We start from the raw sequence: 17,331 nt of genomic DNA, 5'->3' as shown, positions 1-17,331 counted from the left end.
CGTCATGTAGTCATTTACCTGATCGACTTCGGAATTGGTCGGACATAGTATAACACGCTCGCATAGCCACTTGGGGTTGCTAATGTTGTTATGCAAGTCTTCGTACACCCAAGTGACAATATCCTGAAGTTTTTCACCTGGAAGAATGAGCGGTTCCCTGAGCTCAATAGCAAATTCACCCTCTTCTGGATTGACAGGAATCTTCCCTTCACCCAGATCCAGCAGGAATTTTGCAAAATCAGATTCGTCCTGTTGTTCTCCAGCACCCTGCATGATCCTCATGTTTACTCTGAGACGAAGTATCTGCACTTTTCTCCACAGGTATGAGCTCTTGAAGCACCTTCCAACTATGTCAATACGGCTACCGTGTGGCACAACAGTAAGGATCTGCCTCCAGTCACCACTGAAAACCATTGTGATGCCGCCAAATGGTTCCTCTGAGCCCCGAAGCCACTGGAATGTTCGATCTGCTGCCTCCAATGCGCGACGATCCATCATTGAAACCTCATCCACCACCATTAGATTAGTCATGCGTATGAGTGCTGCAGTGGTGTCATTTTCACTGATGTTGCAAGTGGACTCATCAGTGAGAATGAGAGGACACTTGGTCCTACTATGGAAGGTGGCCCCTTTAGGCAGCAGAGTAGCTGCAATACCACTTGCAGCAGTTGCAAGAGCCACTTTGCCCATTGCTCGCACTTTGTTGAGTATATGAGACAATGTGAATGTTTTCCCAGTCCCACCACTTGCATCAACTGCAATCATGCAGCCATGTCCGTGTTCCACACTCCTCATCACTTTATCGACAACAACGCGCTGCTCGTCATTAAGAAGGCACTCTGTTTGAGCGATGTGAGCCTCAAGTTCTCCTATATTGTGCACTGTTTCGTGCTCGATGACACGCGGAATGCGAGACTGGAAATGAACTGGTTCAGGCTCAGGAAGGCCAAAGGTCTTACTGAGCGAAAAGCCGTGGCACTCAACTTTGTTCCTCAGCTCTAGTAGCACTTCACTCACAATGCGTCCATTTGGTTCATTCACACCTGCTGCACGCATGAAGTCCTCGCACAGCACATACTTGTGCCTTTCCCAGAACTGCACGTGGTTGCCTCTGAGAACGAATATGAGCATGTTGGCAAATACTTCGCGGACTGCAGGGCCAAATGCAATATTTGCAGCCTCTTCCATAACAGAATCCACCTCCTGGTCATTGTCAACGATGCCATATGCAATGCAGGCTGCCAGATAGGTCTCCATGACCCTACCACCAACACGACGGAGATCCTGAAAGCATGTGGGGCCAGGCACGCGGTACAGTAGCATGCGGAGATAGTACAACTCGGCATTATGTGAGTTGACGGAAATAATGGGGAGCCGCCCAACCGTATCAGCCTTACGGTTATCCTGGAAACTCAGCCTTCTCTTCCGCAATTGAAACCTTTTCCTCAAGTAGGTGAAGTGTTGGAATACATCTGGATATAGAACATGACGCATGTGTGGATGGAGATTCATGGCTTCGAAAAAGGCGGTGAGGGTTGTTGCAGGGGGTCCTGACTCTGCCACGTTCTGTACGGCACCTTCGTCATTGAACGTGATCACCTGCTCATCCTGTAGATGGAGTGCCAGCATCTCGACTGGTGGGTACTTGCTTTGAATGGGGAAATCGTATATGCGCCAGTATCCCTCAGATGCGGTGATGTAACGCCCTAGTTCGTAGCGTGCCACTTCATCATGTCGTAATGCCTCTCGCATCCTCTCATGAGGCTCTAGTCTGACCAGGCACTGGTCCGGGCCCTTTTCAAGGTATTTGTACAGGTACTTGACACTGGTGACAGCACAGACGATCTCAAGGTTGATGTGAGCATCGTACCTGAGGACAATATATGGATTGTAAGGCACAACCCATGCATTGTTAACTAATACGTTAGCACCGCCTCGTATTGTCTTCATGATGGGATCACCAGGTGCTGCTTCTGCCCGTCTTCTGTACAGGGGATAGGAGTCATCAGAGAAGCTTGTCGTTTGTCGTAGGGCTTTGGGATAGTCCTTTGTGCACTTCCGGTCTGCCATGCAAGGGCTCAAGATGTTCCATTCCCCACATGGGCCGTGAATCATGTGTGATGTCACGATACGGTGTAGTTCCGGATTTGTGAGTCTGTCAGGAATCTCAGCAGAGACCACGCGATCGACATCTGCTGGTGTTCTGGGCTTGTCGCGAGGTAACACGGTCAGGAGCATGTGTATATGGGGAAGGTGACGCTTTTGCGTTTCCTTCACCATCACGTAAGCGTCCACATGCCCCAAGATGTCATGCTTGAGGATGTCTGCGAGGAGTGCTTCCACCTTCATATGAAACACCCGGGCGATGATATCAGGTCTTGCATTGGGTGGCTGACCCTCAAAAAGCGATTCTTTAATTTCTGGCCACTTTGGGTTGCAGGTGAATGTTAGGAAAAAGTCTGGTTTTCCCTTGACTCGGACTAAAGCCATTGCATCCTGAAACTCTTTGGCATACCAACGTGGCGACCCATAAATTGACGGTGGCAGAATGGTGAGGCGTCCAGGTAGCACCTCAGCATCACTGTTCAACGCATCAACGATGATCTTATACTTTTCTGCCTTAATTGACTTCTGGTTGCAGCTAATCCAATTGAGACGGTGTGACTCAATTTTTGCCATCATGTCGCATACGTACTGCTGTGTCAACTTTCCACCACGAAGCAGTAGATTGAAGTGATGAGTAGGATCACGTACTTGTAGATGGTAGCGGTAGAAAGTTGTTGGCGTTGTCCCTGCCAACTCAGTGTGGTACCCCTGAGAGCCGCAGAGTAGCAGAAGTATGTATGATAGTGGGTCATACGCGGGATGCATGGCGTCTATTGTCTGTAAACCTCCTCCTCTGAGGTGAACAGCGACTGCCAGCCTTCCAAACTGCTCTGTTGTCATTGCCCCTGGAGCAATGACAGCCACATCGCTGTCTGGTGAGGGAAGGTTGACGGTACCATGATGAAGGTCTCGGCGCCGCGTGCGACCTGTTAACACAATATTCAGTTCATTGGCGCTATCATTATGAACCACATACTCAATGGCTGATTTGAATTGCTGGACGTATGGGTTGCACTCATGAATGGCCTGTTGTGCTCTTAGCAAAAACTGCTCATTCAGGCCACTGTTCGAGGTGTGGGCACGACGATAATCCAGCTCATGGGCTGGATCGTGAAAGTAGATCTGAGCAAAGCGTGGGGTACAACCCAGATCGGCAAGAGGAGCACCAATGTAATGGTAAACCTTACCTTGTATGCGCACTCCAGGATTGAAGCCAGGCATACGTATCTCTCGGACACCGATACTTGCCATTGCCAGCGCGTTGTTGTACTGTTTCGCGTGCTTCACAAAGTCCTGGTTAAGGAAAAGGTTTTTAATAGCATCTGGAGGTTGTGATGGAATTGAACCGGGTTTTGGATTCGTAGGATCATGCATAAGATCGACCTTGCCGTGGTTGCAGCAAAATCCTCTTCTCTCCTCATTCCACACCAAAGCAGCACAATGCGAGCATTTAGTGCATTGAAATATTGAGGTCCTGCTCAACGCGTGCCTGTACTCACCATGAAGTACCTCTCGGAAGAAATCGGTATCATCGTATCGAGCAAGGTTGCGATTGTCATGGTGAGCCTGCTCTAGTCTCACACGGTGTACATCCTGATGGCGCAGGGCATCCCTTACTTGCCGGTCTTCTCGCTGGTGAGGGATTTCTTCTGCACGACGCCTTGCCTCGCGTTCAGTGTTGTCTGCGAAGCGGGCTGTCCGTTCTTCATCCGTTTCTTCTGCACGACACCTTGTCACGCGTCCAGTGTTGTCTGCCAAGCGAGCAAGTCCGTTCCTCATCCGTTTCTTCTGCACGACGCCTTGTCATGCGTCCAGCGTTGTCTGCCAAGCGAGCAGTCCGTTCTTCATCCGTTTCTTCTGCACGATGCCTTGTCATGCGTCCAGTGTTGTCTGCCAAGCGAGCAGTCCGTTCTTCATCCGTTTCAGCTGCACGACGCCTTGTCACGCGCGTAACGTCGCGTGTCAAGCGAGCAGCGCGTTCTTCATCCGTTTCTTCTGCACGACGCCTTGTCATGCGTCCAGTGTTGTCTGCCAAGCGAGCAGTCCATTCTTCATCCGTTTCTTCTGCACGACACCTTGCCTCGCGTCCAGTGTTGTCTGCCAAGCGAGCAGTCCGTTCTTCATCCGTTTCAGCTGCACGACGCCTTGTCACGCGTCCAGTGTTGTCTGCCAAGCGAGCAGTCCGTTCTTCATCCGTTTCAGCTGCACGACGCCTTGTCACGCGCGTAACGTCGCGTGTCAAGCGAGCAGCTCGTTCTTCGTCAGATTCCATTGCGCGTGCACGACGTGCAGCTTCGTTCCTTCGTTCTCGTAAACGACGACTCGATTGGGGCATTGTCTTTATCTACAATCTATCTATAAGATAGACAGTAAGTATATAGACGGTAAGTATAATATAGATAAGATAGAATAGATAGATCTAACAATAAGACAGTGGTAAGATACAATCGAGACAGTTAGTCGGCACTTTCGTAAGGCCGGAAGTGAAGTCTTCACTGTCCGGAAGTTCGCATATCGCAGTTACGATTATTCGCCATTTAGTGTTAATGCCCAATTATTCAATTAGCGCCAACGTATTTTGGCTTTTTGCAATTTAATCGCAAGGAAAAGTAGAAAGAGAAGAGAAAAAAAAATGAAAAGGAAAAACATTCCAAACCGCGAGGGAAAACAACATGGCACGTCGACACAACAACGTGTCCTGTGATTGGCCGTACGTGGCTGCCAGTAGCTGCCCAAAAAAAAAAACTTTCACCGTCCGGCGACTGAATTTTAGGGGAAAAATAAAACGCTCTTCGCTTTCGCGTGATCGTGCGTGGGGAAAAAAAACAAAAAAAACAACGCCCTTCGCTCTGACTGAATTGGGACAATGTTTTTATGTTTTTAATTGAATTACTATCCGTAATGGCGCACGCGCTCTCACATCGGCCACGCCTACGCAACAACGTGTTCTGTGATTGGCTGGCCTACCCCGCAACCTGTTCTGTGATTAGTTTGGTAAATAAATCGCCATAGCTCGGTAACTACTTCTCCGATTAATATGAAACCTTGAAAAGGCACATCCTCAGGTCCCCAGCAATATATCTGGCAAGTTTCAATTAGATCGGACCCGTGGTTGTCGAGAAACAGCGGTCACAGACAAACACACACACAGACACACACACATACACACAGAGATTACTGGAATTATAGATAGATTAGCAAACAATGATAAATGTCAACATCTTTATTTTCATATTAGCATGGATTATTCTTTTCATATTATCATTATCATAGTCATCACCACTACATTGGCCTCAAGCTCTTTCAAATTACTTAACCTCTTGGCATTTGTTTAAAATATATTTAATTTCTCCCTTCCTGAAATTTCATTTTCCTACCTGGCCATACCAATCACAATAACATCATGAGTTCCTTCCTTGATAGCTTTCCCTCCTCCAGCCTAAAAATCCCAAATTGCCTCCTCAATTCCCAATGCATAACATTTATATTTAGCATCAGTCCATCATTTTGGAAACAATTCCTTTGCTCTTGAAAAGAGTCTAACTGCTTTATAAATGCAAAAATTCTCGATGAAAGTTGGGATGGGATTTTTTGATAACCCAAAAGAAGATCATTGCAACCAATGTTTACAAATGTAGCGATTGCATAGCTGAGTTAAGATGGTATACAAACTTTAATGGCTAATTCAGGTAACTCACGAGAAACGCTGGTTATCCACAGGTGGGGAAACTGCAAACAGCCACGAGCAACGCTGGTTATCCAAACGTGGGGAAACTGGAAACACCAACGAGCAACGCTGGTTATCAACACATGCAGAAACTGCAAACCATGCATCATCGTCATTATCTACATTCATAATAACCATATCAAACTGCAAACACCCACAAGAATGGGTGGTTATCCACACATAGAAAAACTGCAAACATCCACTAGAATCGGTGGTTATCTACACATAGAGAAACTGCGAACACACACGAGAATCGTTGGTTATCTACACATAGAGAAACTGCGAACACTCACTAGAATCGTTGGTTATCCACACATAGAGAAACTGCAAACACACACTAGAATCGTTGGTTATCCACACATGGAGAAACTGCAAACACACAGTAGAATCGTTGGTTATCCACACATAGAGAAACTGCAAACACACACGAGAATCGTTGGATATCCACACATAGAGAAACTGCAAACACACACTAGAATCGTTGGTTATCCACACATAAAGAAACTGCAAACACACACTAGAATCGTTGGTTATCCACACATAGAGAAACTGCAAACACACAGTAGAATCGTTGGTTATCCACACATAGAGAAACTGCAAACACACACGAGAATCGTTGGTTATCTACACATAGAGAAACTGCAAACACACAGTAGAATCGTTGGTTATCCACACATGGAGAAACTGCAAACACACAGTAGAATCGATGGTTATCCACACATAGAGAAACTGAAATCTTTTTTCACAATACATTGGTGGATTTCAATGCTGCATGATTTCTTTTCTTCCTTTAATACGTCTGGTATGTCACTATCCTCTTGTGGATCTGCAGTTTTCTCTTTTTTGGTTTTCCAAACAGGTTAACCGTTCAACCTCAGTCTCTGTGCATATTTGTGCCCATGCATCACCCAATGGACCACATTTCTGAAATATCTCTTATGCTTTATCCATTGAATCGGCATCAAGTTCAAACTTCGCTTTGTTTCTCTCCACTATGTATTTCACTGGTTCAACTTCGTTTTTCCCACATTTCACAGCTCCAATTTGATAGAAATTTTGAAATTTTCATATTTGTCAGGCTTTGAATGACTCTCCAATCGATATGGCAGAAATAGCTGCAGCAAGCTCTGATAATACTTCTCTGACTTTTGTTGGTGAGAATCTTGGATATCTAATGACTGCAGGTTGTGTTCGTGTCCGTCTCTGTATATGTCCTAATCCATTTTGTAATCTGTAAATTTGACTTTTTCGGTTTACGTCCATTACATTGGATACCTCAGATTTTGAGAGGACTCTAAATTCTGAACAGAAAGAGGCAAGGCACATTTCGTCAAATAGTTCTTGATCTGGTCTATTTTGATAACGATCAGGAAGACTTGTCATCCATATCTGGTCAGCATCCAAATCTTTGCCTTTGCTTCTCTTCTTTAAAACATCAAATGGCAGACTCATTTTTATTGGATTGTCTCCTGTAGGAACAAACTGCACCTTTCTTGATGATTCTTTTAATCGTAAGTTGCACACTCTGAAAACGGCTTCTTGAGCACTAACCTCTCTGTTGTGGAGATAAATAGCACCTAATTTCTTCAGAGTTTGCTTAGCATCTTCGTTTCCATTCAATGCCTCTTTTCGAGCGTGCTCGAGTAACAGCCCCCATTTCTCTCTCAGTCTTTGAAATATATGAGATAATATAAACAATGCAAGAGTATGCGTCTGCAACATATTGGAGGTCCATATTGGCATTCCAACAGTGGAGGAGATGAGCATTGTATTGGTTGACCCAAACATCCTTTGGATTACGTTGCAACACGACATTTGTCTTCTTGTTTAGTATTTCATATGCTTCTTGAAACAAATCCTGATTTATCCCAACATGGGCAAACATAGCATTGGCATGGTCAAAGTTGTTCTCAGTGTCTTGAAGAGCATTCCAAATTTTCATCAATAACTGTTTGGCTTCCTCTTTCGTCATATGATTTGGTTGTTTGTCAGGCTGCACATGCAATTTGTCAATGGCTTGACTTTCCACATCGTCATTCCTAGAAATAAAAGTCGTGTTTGATGGTGGACGTGGGAAATGGAACCCTCAAACCCAACCGTTCCCTTTTTCTGCAAGATTTGGAGTGCTTAGAACTATGCTTTTGAACAGCATTGACAATTTCATGTAATTCGTCGTCATTTAATGGCATCTCGCAGGTGATGTACTGATCAATAAAAGATACAACTGCCTCATCTGAGTCTTTGTCAAGTGTAGGTGCATCCTCAACCCAAAACAAACAGTGCGTATGAGGAGAACCACGCTGTTGAAACTCAATTCTATAGAAATAGTCCTTGATCTTACCGATAGGTTTGGCTTGTGACATGACGTCTTTCAAAAAGCTACGGAACTTGTGATCAAACATTCTTGCAGCTGTTATGGGATGCCTTTTGAGGATGAAGCATTTTTCAGACCAGTCTAAGTCATTTGCATTGCGAGAGTCTCCCTCTTCTTGGAGAATTGCTTCAATAATCTCTGTCCATCTCATGTCACCTGATGAAAATGAGCAGAACCATGTGGGTTTTCCTAGTTGTCTGAACATTGCAAATAAATCCTTTTGGGATACTTGCCAGAAGGCCGGTGTTCCTCTGATAGGCTTCAGATATTTGTAACCTTCATCACATTTCAGCATGTCTGCCAATGTGTTTCTGTCCATTAGTTTTTGGGCTGTGACTTTACTACCTTTAGCAAATGCATTCAAGTCGCTTTTCCTTAAAGCAATGGAAACACTGGACAACACTTGGTACACTTCTGACAGGTACTGTGCATAGAAAATATAATCTGTGTTCTGTGCAAATCTACTGTCAACTAGCATTAGGCGTGTATGCAAATAACGAGCAATAGTTATTTTTGCTTCACGGTCGTCATGGTATGTTGGTCCACCAGTTGGAAACAAAACGGGAAATGATTTCGCTTCATTGCTCTCATCCATTAACAGCTTAACTGGATTATTGCCTTCAGCAGGAGCGATACAAAGGATATCGTCAAAATGGTGATCAAGAACTTCCTGTCCGATATCTACCGATTGAGGGCAACTGTCCATGTACATTCCATGGTCTTCCAAGTCAGGCTCTCGGGTTTTGTTTTCAGAGATCTCGGTTTCTGTCAAATCAGGCAATGTGTCATCTCTGTCCATGTCGTTTATTTCGTCTTCGTTTTCTTCAACAACATTAGGGAGAGAATTAACCCAGTGTTTGTTGAATTTAACATCACCATACCACTTGGTGTTGGCAGCTAGAAACTTGAGGGCATTTTTGACATGAGCTGAATTGACAAATTTATAAAGATGATGTCCCTTGTAGGAGATTCTTCTCTTTAGCTTCACCCTTATGATCTGATCATCTGATTCAGCCTGAGGTAAAACACTTGTGGATTTCTCTATATCGGAGGGAACGCATATACAACTGGCCCATGGACTCCATACTGTCCACCTTGAGGAAGCCCACTCAATTTTGCAAATGGAATATGCAATGCCATGAGATACTGCTCTAATGAATTAAGACATTGAAGTTCTTCAGGAATCGGCTCCAAATGCAAATTATTAGCAACGGCGTCGGCTGGCAGCTCTCCACACAGAATTTTCCGGTGGCCAGTGAAACAAATCCATAGTTTTGACAAAGGGGTTCTTTTCAGAGGACACTCTTCAGAAGAACTTGTAGAACACTCATGGAAATATGTCTCGGTAATGCACTTTTTAGACATTGCTTTTACCAGCAAGCCCTTTTGTTCATAGGATTCTCTGCTACAAGTCAATACTTGATTTTTTCAAAAACGCTGATGGCACACGCAACAGATATGATTTGGTCCATGAGAAACCTTTTCCTTGAACTTTGCTATAATGTTTGTCATTTCCTTATTTTTGGTTTGTTTTTTACATCTAGCCTCAACATTTCGTTGTTTCAAGGTTTCTCTGTGTACATTGCTACTTTTGTATTTATTTACGCTACGAGCTCTTGCATCTTCCCGATGGCATTCAATTTTGGAATACTTTGTCTTACTACATGCCTTCACCGACTCCCTGTGGCCCTCATCATGTTTATACTTTGTCTTGCTATACGCCTTCACCGACTCCTTGTGGCCCTCGTCATGTTTATACTTTGTCTTGCTATACGCCTTCACCGACTCCTTGTGGCCCTCGTCATGTTTATACTTTGTCTTGATAGCTCTATTCCTAGTTTCCTGATGCTCTTTATCATTTTCATATTTCAGCCTACTATGTGCTTTTCTTCTGGCTTTGTCATTTGAATCATTTTCATATCTGTCTTGTGTGTATGCTTTCTTTGTCTGCCTATAGAGATTGTTGTCAACATATGGGTTTCTCATCGGTTTATTAACAGAAAGTTTACTTTTTGTTCTTTTCTGCTTTTGACGAAATTTCTCTGATTTTTTTGCCGCAGTCCTTTCCATTTTTTCCCTTTACCACCAAGCGTGAACATTTGATCCATACTGTTGCATGTTAATGAGATCTCACTCCCACTTAACACTTCATGTTTATCCATGTCGGTTCCAAATTTGAGTGATGGAATTGGACTTCCACAATTGATACCTGTGCAATGTCTTTCACTTTCTGCAGACAATTTTACACATTCAACAATTTCATAATGGTTCTGGTGGAGGTGCTTCAAGTATATACCTCCTCTTGAATGAAAATCATTTGGGTGCACCTGTGATCCTGAATATCTCAACCATCTTGTTGAAAATGTAAATATGTCAGTTTGTAGCAGGTCAGATGCAGCTAGAATTTCCAACTCAGTCGCCCATGTTTGAACATATTTCATTTGAGATGATTGGATGTACTGAGGAACTGATGAAAATCCTTCCCTTAAAAATGGCTTGAAAGCACAGTGGTGGTCGAAAAGATGTTTTACAATTGCCAGACGAATCTTTCTATGATTTTCTTCTGTGCCAGATATGGAATAGGACAAGGCCCTGAAGAAGCAATTACCGTCCATTTTAAAAGCTTTGGTTTTACATGGATCACCTATTGTAGCAGTGCCATTGGTTTGTGAGGAATATTGTTGGCATATTTTCCCGAGACCAAGTTTGGCACACAAATTTGTACAAACTTCTGTACTAAGCGGATGAAAAGAGTATTGCGTGGTCAATTTTTACGATGAAAACATCAATTTCATTTGGTGCAGAGGGTCTCACTGTATCTACAGTGTCCTCACAGGCAACTACACCATCCATTCCTGTCACTTCAAATGGTGTGTTCTCTGCTGTGTTCATTGATGCCGCTAGCCTCAAGCAGTGTTCGTAAACTTCTTGCAGACTTGTGTATTTCATCAATATGGATCGTCCATCACATACTTGTGTTCCAGTGCTACTTCTGGAATGTGAGTCGAACACGCAAAACAGATGTTCTTTCTTTAAAACTGCAAAGGTTGTTTGTGCAAAGTTTACGAAGCAGGAGTGATATTGTTCGAGAGCTGTTTTCAAGGCGTCATTCAAAGGCATTAGGAAAGGAAAGTCATCAGAGACATTTGTACTGTCATTCAACAGTCCAACCAATGACTCTCCACGTTTTAATACAAAGTTTCTGTCAAATAATTTGACTACCTGGCACACAGACCTGGCACAGGTGCAAATTTTCCTTGCATAGGTTGGTGGTTGCCCGGCAGAGGTGGGACGTGGGCCGGCAGAGGTGAGAGGTGGGCCGGCAGAGGTGAGAGGTGGGCCGGCAGACGTGGGCCGGCAGAGGTGGGACGTGGGCCAGCAGAGGTGGGACGTTGGCCAGCAGAGGTGGGACGTTGGCCGGCAGAGGTGGGACGTTGGCCGGCAGAGGTGGGACGTTGGCCGGCAGAGGTGGGACGTTGGCCGGCAGAGGTGGGACGTTGGCCGGCAGAGGTGGGACGTTGGCCGGCAGAGGTGGGACGTTGGCCGGCAGAGGTGGGACGTTGGCCGGCAGAGGTGGGACGTTGGCCAGTTTCGACGCTGGCCAGCTTCGACGCCTGTTTCTCTCTCCATAGCTTTAATGCTTCCTGCTTCTTTGAAGTTTTTGTCTTCGGCATTTCTGTCAACTATGGAAATTAAGAGAATTAGCAAACAATGATAAATGTCAACATCTTTATTTTCATATTAGCATGGATTATTCTTTTCATATTATCATTATCATAGTCATCACCACTACATTGGCCTCAAGCTCTTTCAAATTACTTAACCTCTTGGCATTTGTTTAAAATATATTTAATTTCTCCCTTCCTGAAATTTCATTTTCCTACCTGGCCATACCAATCACAATAACATCATGAGTTCCTTCCTTGATAGCTTTCCCTCCTCCAGCCTAAAAATCCCAAATTGCCTCCTCAATTCCCAATGCATAACATTTATATTTAGCATCAGTCCATCATTTTGGAAACAATTCATTTGCTCTTGAAAAAAGTCTAACTGCTTTATAAATGCAAAAATTCTCGATGAAAGTTGGGATGGGATTTTTTGATAACCCAAAAGAAGATCATTGCAACCAATGTTTACAAATGTAGCGATTGCAAAGCTGAGTTAAGATGGTATACAAACTTTAATGGCTAATTCAGGTAACTCACGAGAAACGCTGGTTATCCACAGGTGGGGAAACTGCAAACAGCCACGAGCAACGCTGGTTATCCAAACGTGGGGAAACTGGAAACACCAACGAGCAACGCTGGTTATCAACATGTGCAGAAACTGCAAACCATGCATCATCGTCATTATCTACATTCATAATAACCATATCAAACTGCAAACACCCACAAGAATGGGTGGTTATCCACACAGAAAAACTGCAAACATCCACTAGAATCGGTGGTTATCTACACATAGAGAAACTGCAAACACACAGTAGAATCGTTGGTTATCCACACATAGATAAACTGCAAACACACACGAGAATCGTTGGTTATCCACACATAGAGAAACTGCAAACACACACGAGAATCGTTGGTTATCTACACATAGAGAAACTGCAACCACTCACTAGAATCGTTGGTTATCCACACATGGAGAAACTGCAAAAACACACTAGAATCGGTGGTTATCCACATATAGAGAAACTGCAAACACAGTAGAATCGGTGGTTATCTACACATAGAGAAACTGCAAACACTCACTAGAATCGGTGGTTATCCACATATAGAGAAACTGCAAACACTCACTAGAATCGGTGGTTATCCACATATAGAGAAACTGCAAACACTCACTAGAATCGGTGGTTATCTACATATAGAGAAACTGCAAACACTCACTAGAATCGGTGGTTATCCACATATACAGAAACTGCAAACACTCACTAGAATCGGTGGTTATCCACATATAGAGAAACTGCAAACACTCACTAGAATCGGTGGTTATCCACATATAGAGCAACTGCAAACACACACGAGAATCGTTGGTTATCTACACATAGAGAAACTGCAACCACTCACTAGAATCGGTGGTTATCCACACATAGAGAAACTGCAACCACTCACTAGAATCGGTGGTTATCTACACAGAGAAAATGCAAACACACACTAGAATCGGTGGTTATCTACACATAGAGAAACTGCAACCACTCACTAGAATCGGTGGTTATCTACACATAGAGAAACTGCAAACACTCACTAGAATCGGTGGTTATCCACATATAGAGAAACTGCAAACACTCACTAGAATCGGTGGTTATCTACACATAGAGAAACTGCAAACACACAGTAGAATCGGTGGTTATCCACATATAGAGAAACTGCAAACACTCACTAGAATCGGTCGTTATCCACATATACAGAAACTGCAAACACTCACTAGAATCGGTGGTTATCCACATATAGAGAAACTGCAAACACTCACTATAATCGGTGGTTATCCACATATAGAGAAACTGCAAACACACACTAGAATCGTTGGTTATCCACACATAGAGAAACTGCAATCACTCACTAGAATCGGTGGTTATCCACATATACAGAAACTGCAAACACTCACTAGAATCAGTGGTTATCTACACATAGAGAAACTGCAAACACTCACTAGAATCGTTGGTTATCTACACATAGAGAAACTGCAAACACACACTAGAATCGGTGGTTATCTACACATAGAGAAACTGCAAACACACAGTAGAATCGGTGGTTATCCACATATAGAGAAACTGCAAACACTCACTAGAATCGGTGGTTATCCACATATACAGAAACTGCAAACACACTAGAATCGGTGGTTATCCACACATAGAGAAACTGCAAACACTCACTAGAATCGTTGGTTATCCACACATAGAGAAACTGCAAACACTCACTAGAATCGGTGGTTATCCACACATAGAGAAACTGCAAACACACACGAGAATCGGTGGTTATCCACACATAGAGAAACTGCAAACACACAGTAGAATCGTTGGTTATCCACACATAGAGAAACTGCAAACACACGAGAATCGGTGGTTATCCACATATAGAGAAACTGCAAACACTCACTAGAATCGGTGGTTATCCACATATAGAGAAACTGCAAACACTCACTAGAATCGTTGGTTATCCACACATAGAGAAACTGCAAACACACACGAGAATCGGTGGTTATCCACATATAGATAAACTGCAAACACACACTAGAATCGTTGGTTATCCACACATGGAGAAACTGCAAACACACACGAGAATCGTTGGTTATCTACACATAGAGAAACTGCAAACACACAGTAGAATTGTTGGTTATCCACACATAGAGAAACTGCAAACACACACGAGATTCGTTGGTTATCCACACATAGAGAAACTGCAAACACTCACTAGAATCGGTGGTTATCTACACATAGATAAACTGCAAACACACACTAGAATCGTTGGTTATCCACACATAGGTAAACTATATAAAACTATATAAAATATAGTTTTACCTATATAAAATAAATAAACCTATATAAAATATAGTAAACTATATAAAATATAAGACACCACCTCAGCAAACTGCAAACACACACTAGAATCATTGGTTATCCACACATGGAGAAACTGCAAACACACACGAGAATCGTTGGTTATCCACACATAGAGAAACTGCAAACACACACGAGAATCGTTGGTTATCCACACACAGAGAAACTGCAAACACACAGTAGAATCGTTGGTTATCCACACATAGAGAAACTGCAAACACACACGAGAATCGTTGGTTATCCACACATGGAGAAACTGCAAAAACACACTAGAATCGGTGGTTATCCACATATAGAGAAACTGCAAACACAGTAGAATCGGTGGTTATCTACACATAGAGAAACTGCAAACACTCACTAGAATCGGTGGTTATCCACATATAGAGAAACTGCAAACACACACGAGAATCGTTGGTTATCCACACATAGAGAAACTGCAAACACACACTAGAATCGTTGGTTATCCACACATAGAGAAACTGCAAACACACACTAGAATCGTTGGTTATCCACACATAGAGAAACTGCAAACACTCACTAGAATCGTTGGTTATCCACACATAGAGAAACTGCAAACACTCACTAGAATCGTTGGTTATCCACACAAACTGGTTTGCACCGGCAGGCCATCATTTCCAACACAGCTAAAGGTGCCGGAGTTCCTGCCATCCAGTCGATGGCAATTGAACTACTATCATCTTTTACCCATCCATTTCCCTCTGGATCAGGAATTACTGGTTTTGTCTCCAGGCTTCGCTTCCAAATTCCTGCCTGGTGTTACGGCCTGAAGCACACCACACCAAGCCAAGCCTTCAATCACAGTCTTTATTTATGGATTATCACACGAAAATCTCTTCCAACACATAAAACCAAGAAAGGAGAAAAGAGGGAAAAACCCGAATAGGCCAGTCCAAGAGTAGGCCGGTCCAAGAGTAGGCCGGTCCAAGAGTAGGCCGGTCCAAGAGTAGGCCGGTCCAAGAGTAGGCCGGTCCAAAAGTAGGCCGGTCCCAGAGTAGGCCGGTCCAAGAGTAGGTACCAGGGCAGGCCCAGTAGTAGGCCCAACAGTAGGCCCCAAGACAGGCCCAGCATGAGAGGGTAGGAGTAGGCAAGTCCATGAGTAGGCCCTAAGGCAGGCCCAACTAGGCCCCAGGGCAGGCCCAACGGCAGGCCCAGCACAAGAGGGTAGGAGTAGGTAAGTCCACGAGTAGGCCCCAAGGCAGGCCCAACAGTAGGCTCCAGGGCAGGCCCAACAGTGGGCTCCAAGGCAGGCCCAGCACGAGAGGGTAGGAGTAGGCAGCCGGAGTTCGATCAACGTCACCCTTCAGGTGGAGAGATTGCAGCTGGACACTCAACAACCCCCGAAAAAGCACTCTGCCATAAGCCCTCCTCCAAAATGGCCACTCACTCCTCTGAATCACCTTCCTGGCCACTCCCCCGCCCCACAGCCAATCATTGGCTTTATACACATGGACCAAACCGCTTGGTCTAACTCACAGGGGGGTGTGGGGGAAGGAAGAAGAAAAAGGTCACAAACCGTAACACCTCCCCCCCTTAAAGAAGAAAACTTTACTCCAAGAAAAGTTTTCTTTTACAAAGGCAGGACAAACAGTGCAAGCATGAACTTAACCCAGCATAATAGACTGGTCGGAAATCTGATAAATGTGCTTCTATAAAATCCTAGAAGCATTTTTGGAGAAAAGTTGACAGACCACTTTTTTTATCATAATTTGGGTGTGCTGAGTCCATTTTTGCTGTCTGTCACCCTCAAATGAAGGCAAAAGCTTCAAAAATGGCCGAAAACAAAATGGCTGCCAAAGATTCAATTTTACTGTATTTTTTTAATACCTCTCTAAATTAAATACAAAGTTGAGTACTCTCCTCATTTCAAAAGCATCATTGTGTACAAAATTATTCTCAAATATGCAAAATACTGTTATTAGTTTCTTAACATAGGTTGATGGTGTCCATATTGAATTTGAAGATGGCTGTCATTGTTAATCGGTATGTTGCCAATATAGGAAATATGAAGGCGACACGAGAGGCTATTTGTAGGCACATTCATATGATGACAAACAGTGAATTAGATAAGGTACCAGCATTTAAGCAGTACATAATGCTACTTTATATGTATTCAAATAAATTTAGCCATATATAATACAATGTACATGTGATGTTATCTGATAGAATGTGCAGAAACACTTCTTTGTGAACCAACTTTTCCACTCTCATCAGCATGACAGCTTCATCATCTGGAGCAAAGTTGCATGCATCGAACAAGGCATCACCAAAATCGTCATTGAATGACAATACTGTGCCAGACTTGCTGTTGTGAGCTTCGAGAGCTGGAATATGTTGTTGGAGTTTCTGTGCAAGTCTGGTGGAATGGATGTGTCCAGTTGTCACCACCTAATTTTTGTAGGCGCTCACAATACAATTCCTTGAGATCAGAGAGTTTGAAAACATGATTCAGGTCTCCACCCAATTGGCCATATTCCTCAATATAAGACACCACCTCAGCAAGTGCAAGTGACTGTGGATTAATTTGGCGACACTTCCCAGGTGACTGTCTTT

General features: G+C 43.7%; 2 protein-coding genes across 4 annotated transcripts in view; both read right to left on the bottom strand.

The window, feature by feature from the left end:
- The window catches only part of LOC137423903 (uncharacterized), a 36,563-nt gene extending 20,386 nt beyond the window's left edge, over window positions 1-16,177 (bottom strand). Inside the window, exons 1-4 of one of the 3 annotated variants that reach the window (XM_078774955.1) lie at window positions 15,657-16,177; window positions 15,344-15,544; window positions 12,413-12,488; window positions 11,443-11,890 (exon numbers count right to left, since the gene is read on the bottom strand). In XM_078774955.1, coding sequence (XP_078631081.1) covers window positions 11,443-11,881 — 439 coding nt within the window. In that variant the 5' untranslated portion in view covers window positions 11,882-11,890; window positions 12,413-12,488; window positions 15,344-15,544; window positions 15,657-16,177. Of the gene's footprint in view, window positions 1-11,442; window positions 11,891-12,412; window positions 12,489-12,822; window positions 12,982-15,343; window positions 15,545-15,656 lie in introns of those variants that run through there. The other 2 variants (XM_078774956.1, XM_078774957.1) reach the window with 2 other exon arrangements.
- On the bottom strand, window positions 1,596-5,491 carry LOC144891102 (uncharacterized). Its single transcript, XM_078773489.1, has 3 exons — window positions 5,484-5,491; window positions 1,646-2,581; window positions 1,596-1,608 (listed from the first exon to the last, which is right to left on the bottom strand). Exons 1-3 carry the CDS (start codon window positions 5,489-5,491, stop codon window positions 1,596-1,598), a joined length of 957 nt encoding a protein of 318 aa, XP_078629615.1.
- Window positions 16,178-17,331: the final 1,154 nt, after the last annotated feature.

This window comes from Myxine glutinosa, chromosome 3 (genome assembly GCF_964187855.1).
Source record: "Myxine glutinosa chromosome 3, kmMyxGlut1.1, whole genome shotgun sequence".
Lineage (NCBI taxonomy): Eukaryota > Metazoa > Chordata > Myxini > Myxiniformes > Myxinidae > Myxine > Myxine glutinosa.
This window is presented reverse-complemented; position numbering and strand designations above follow the sequence as displayed.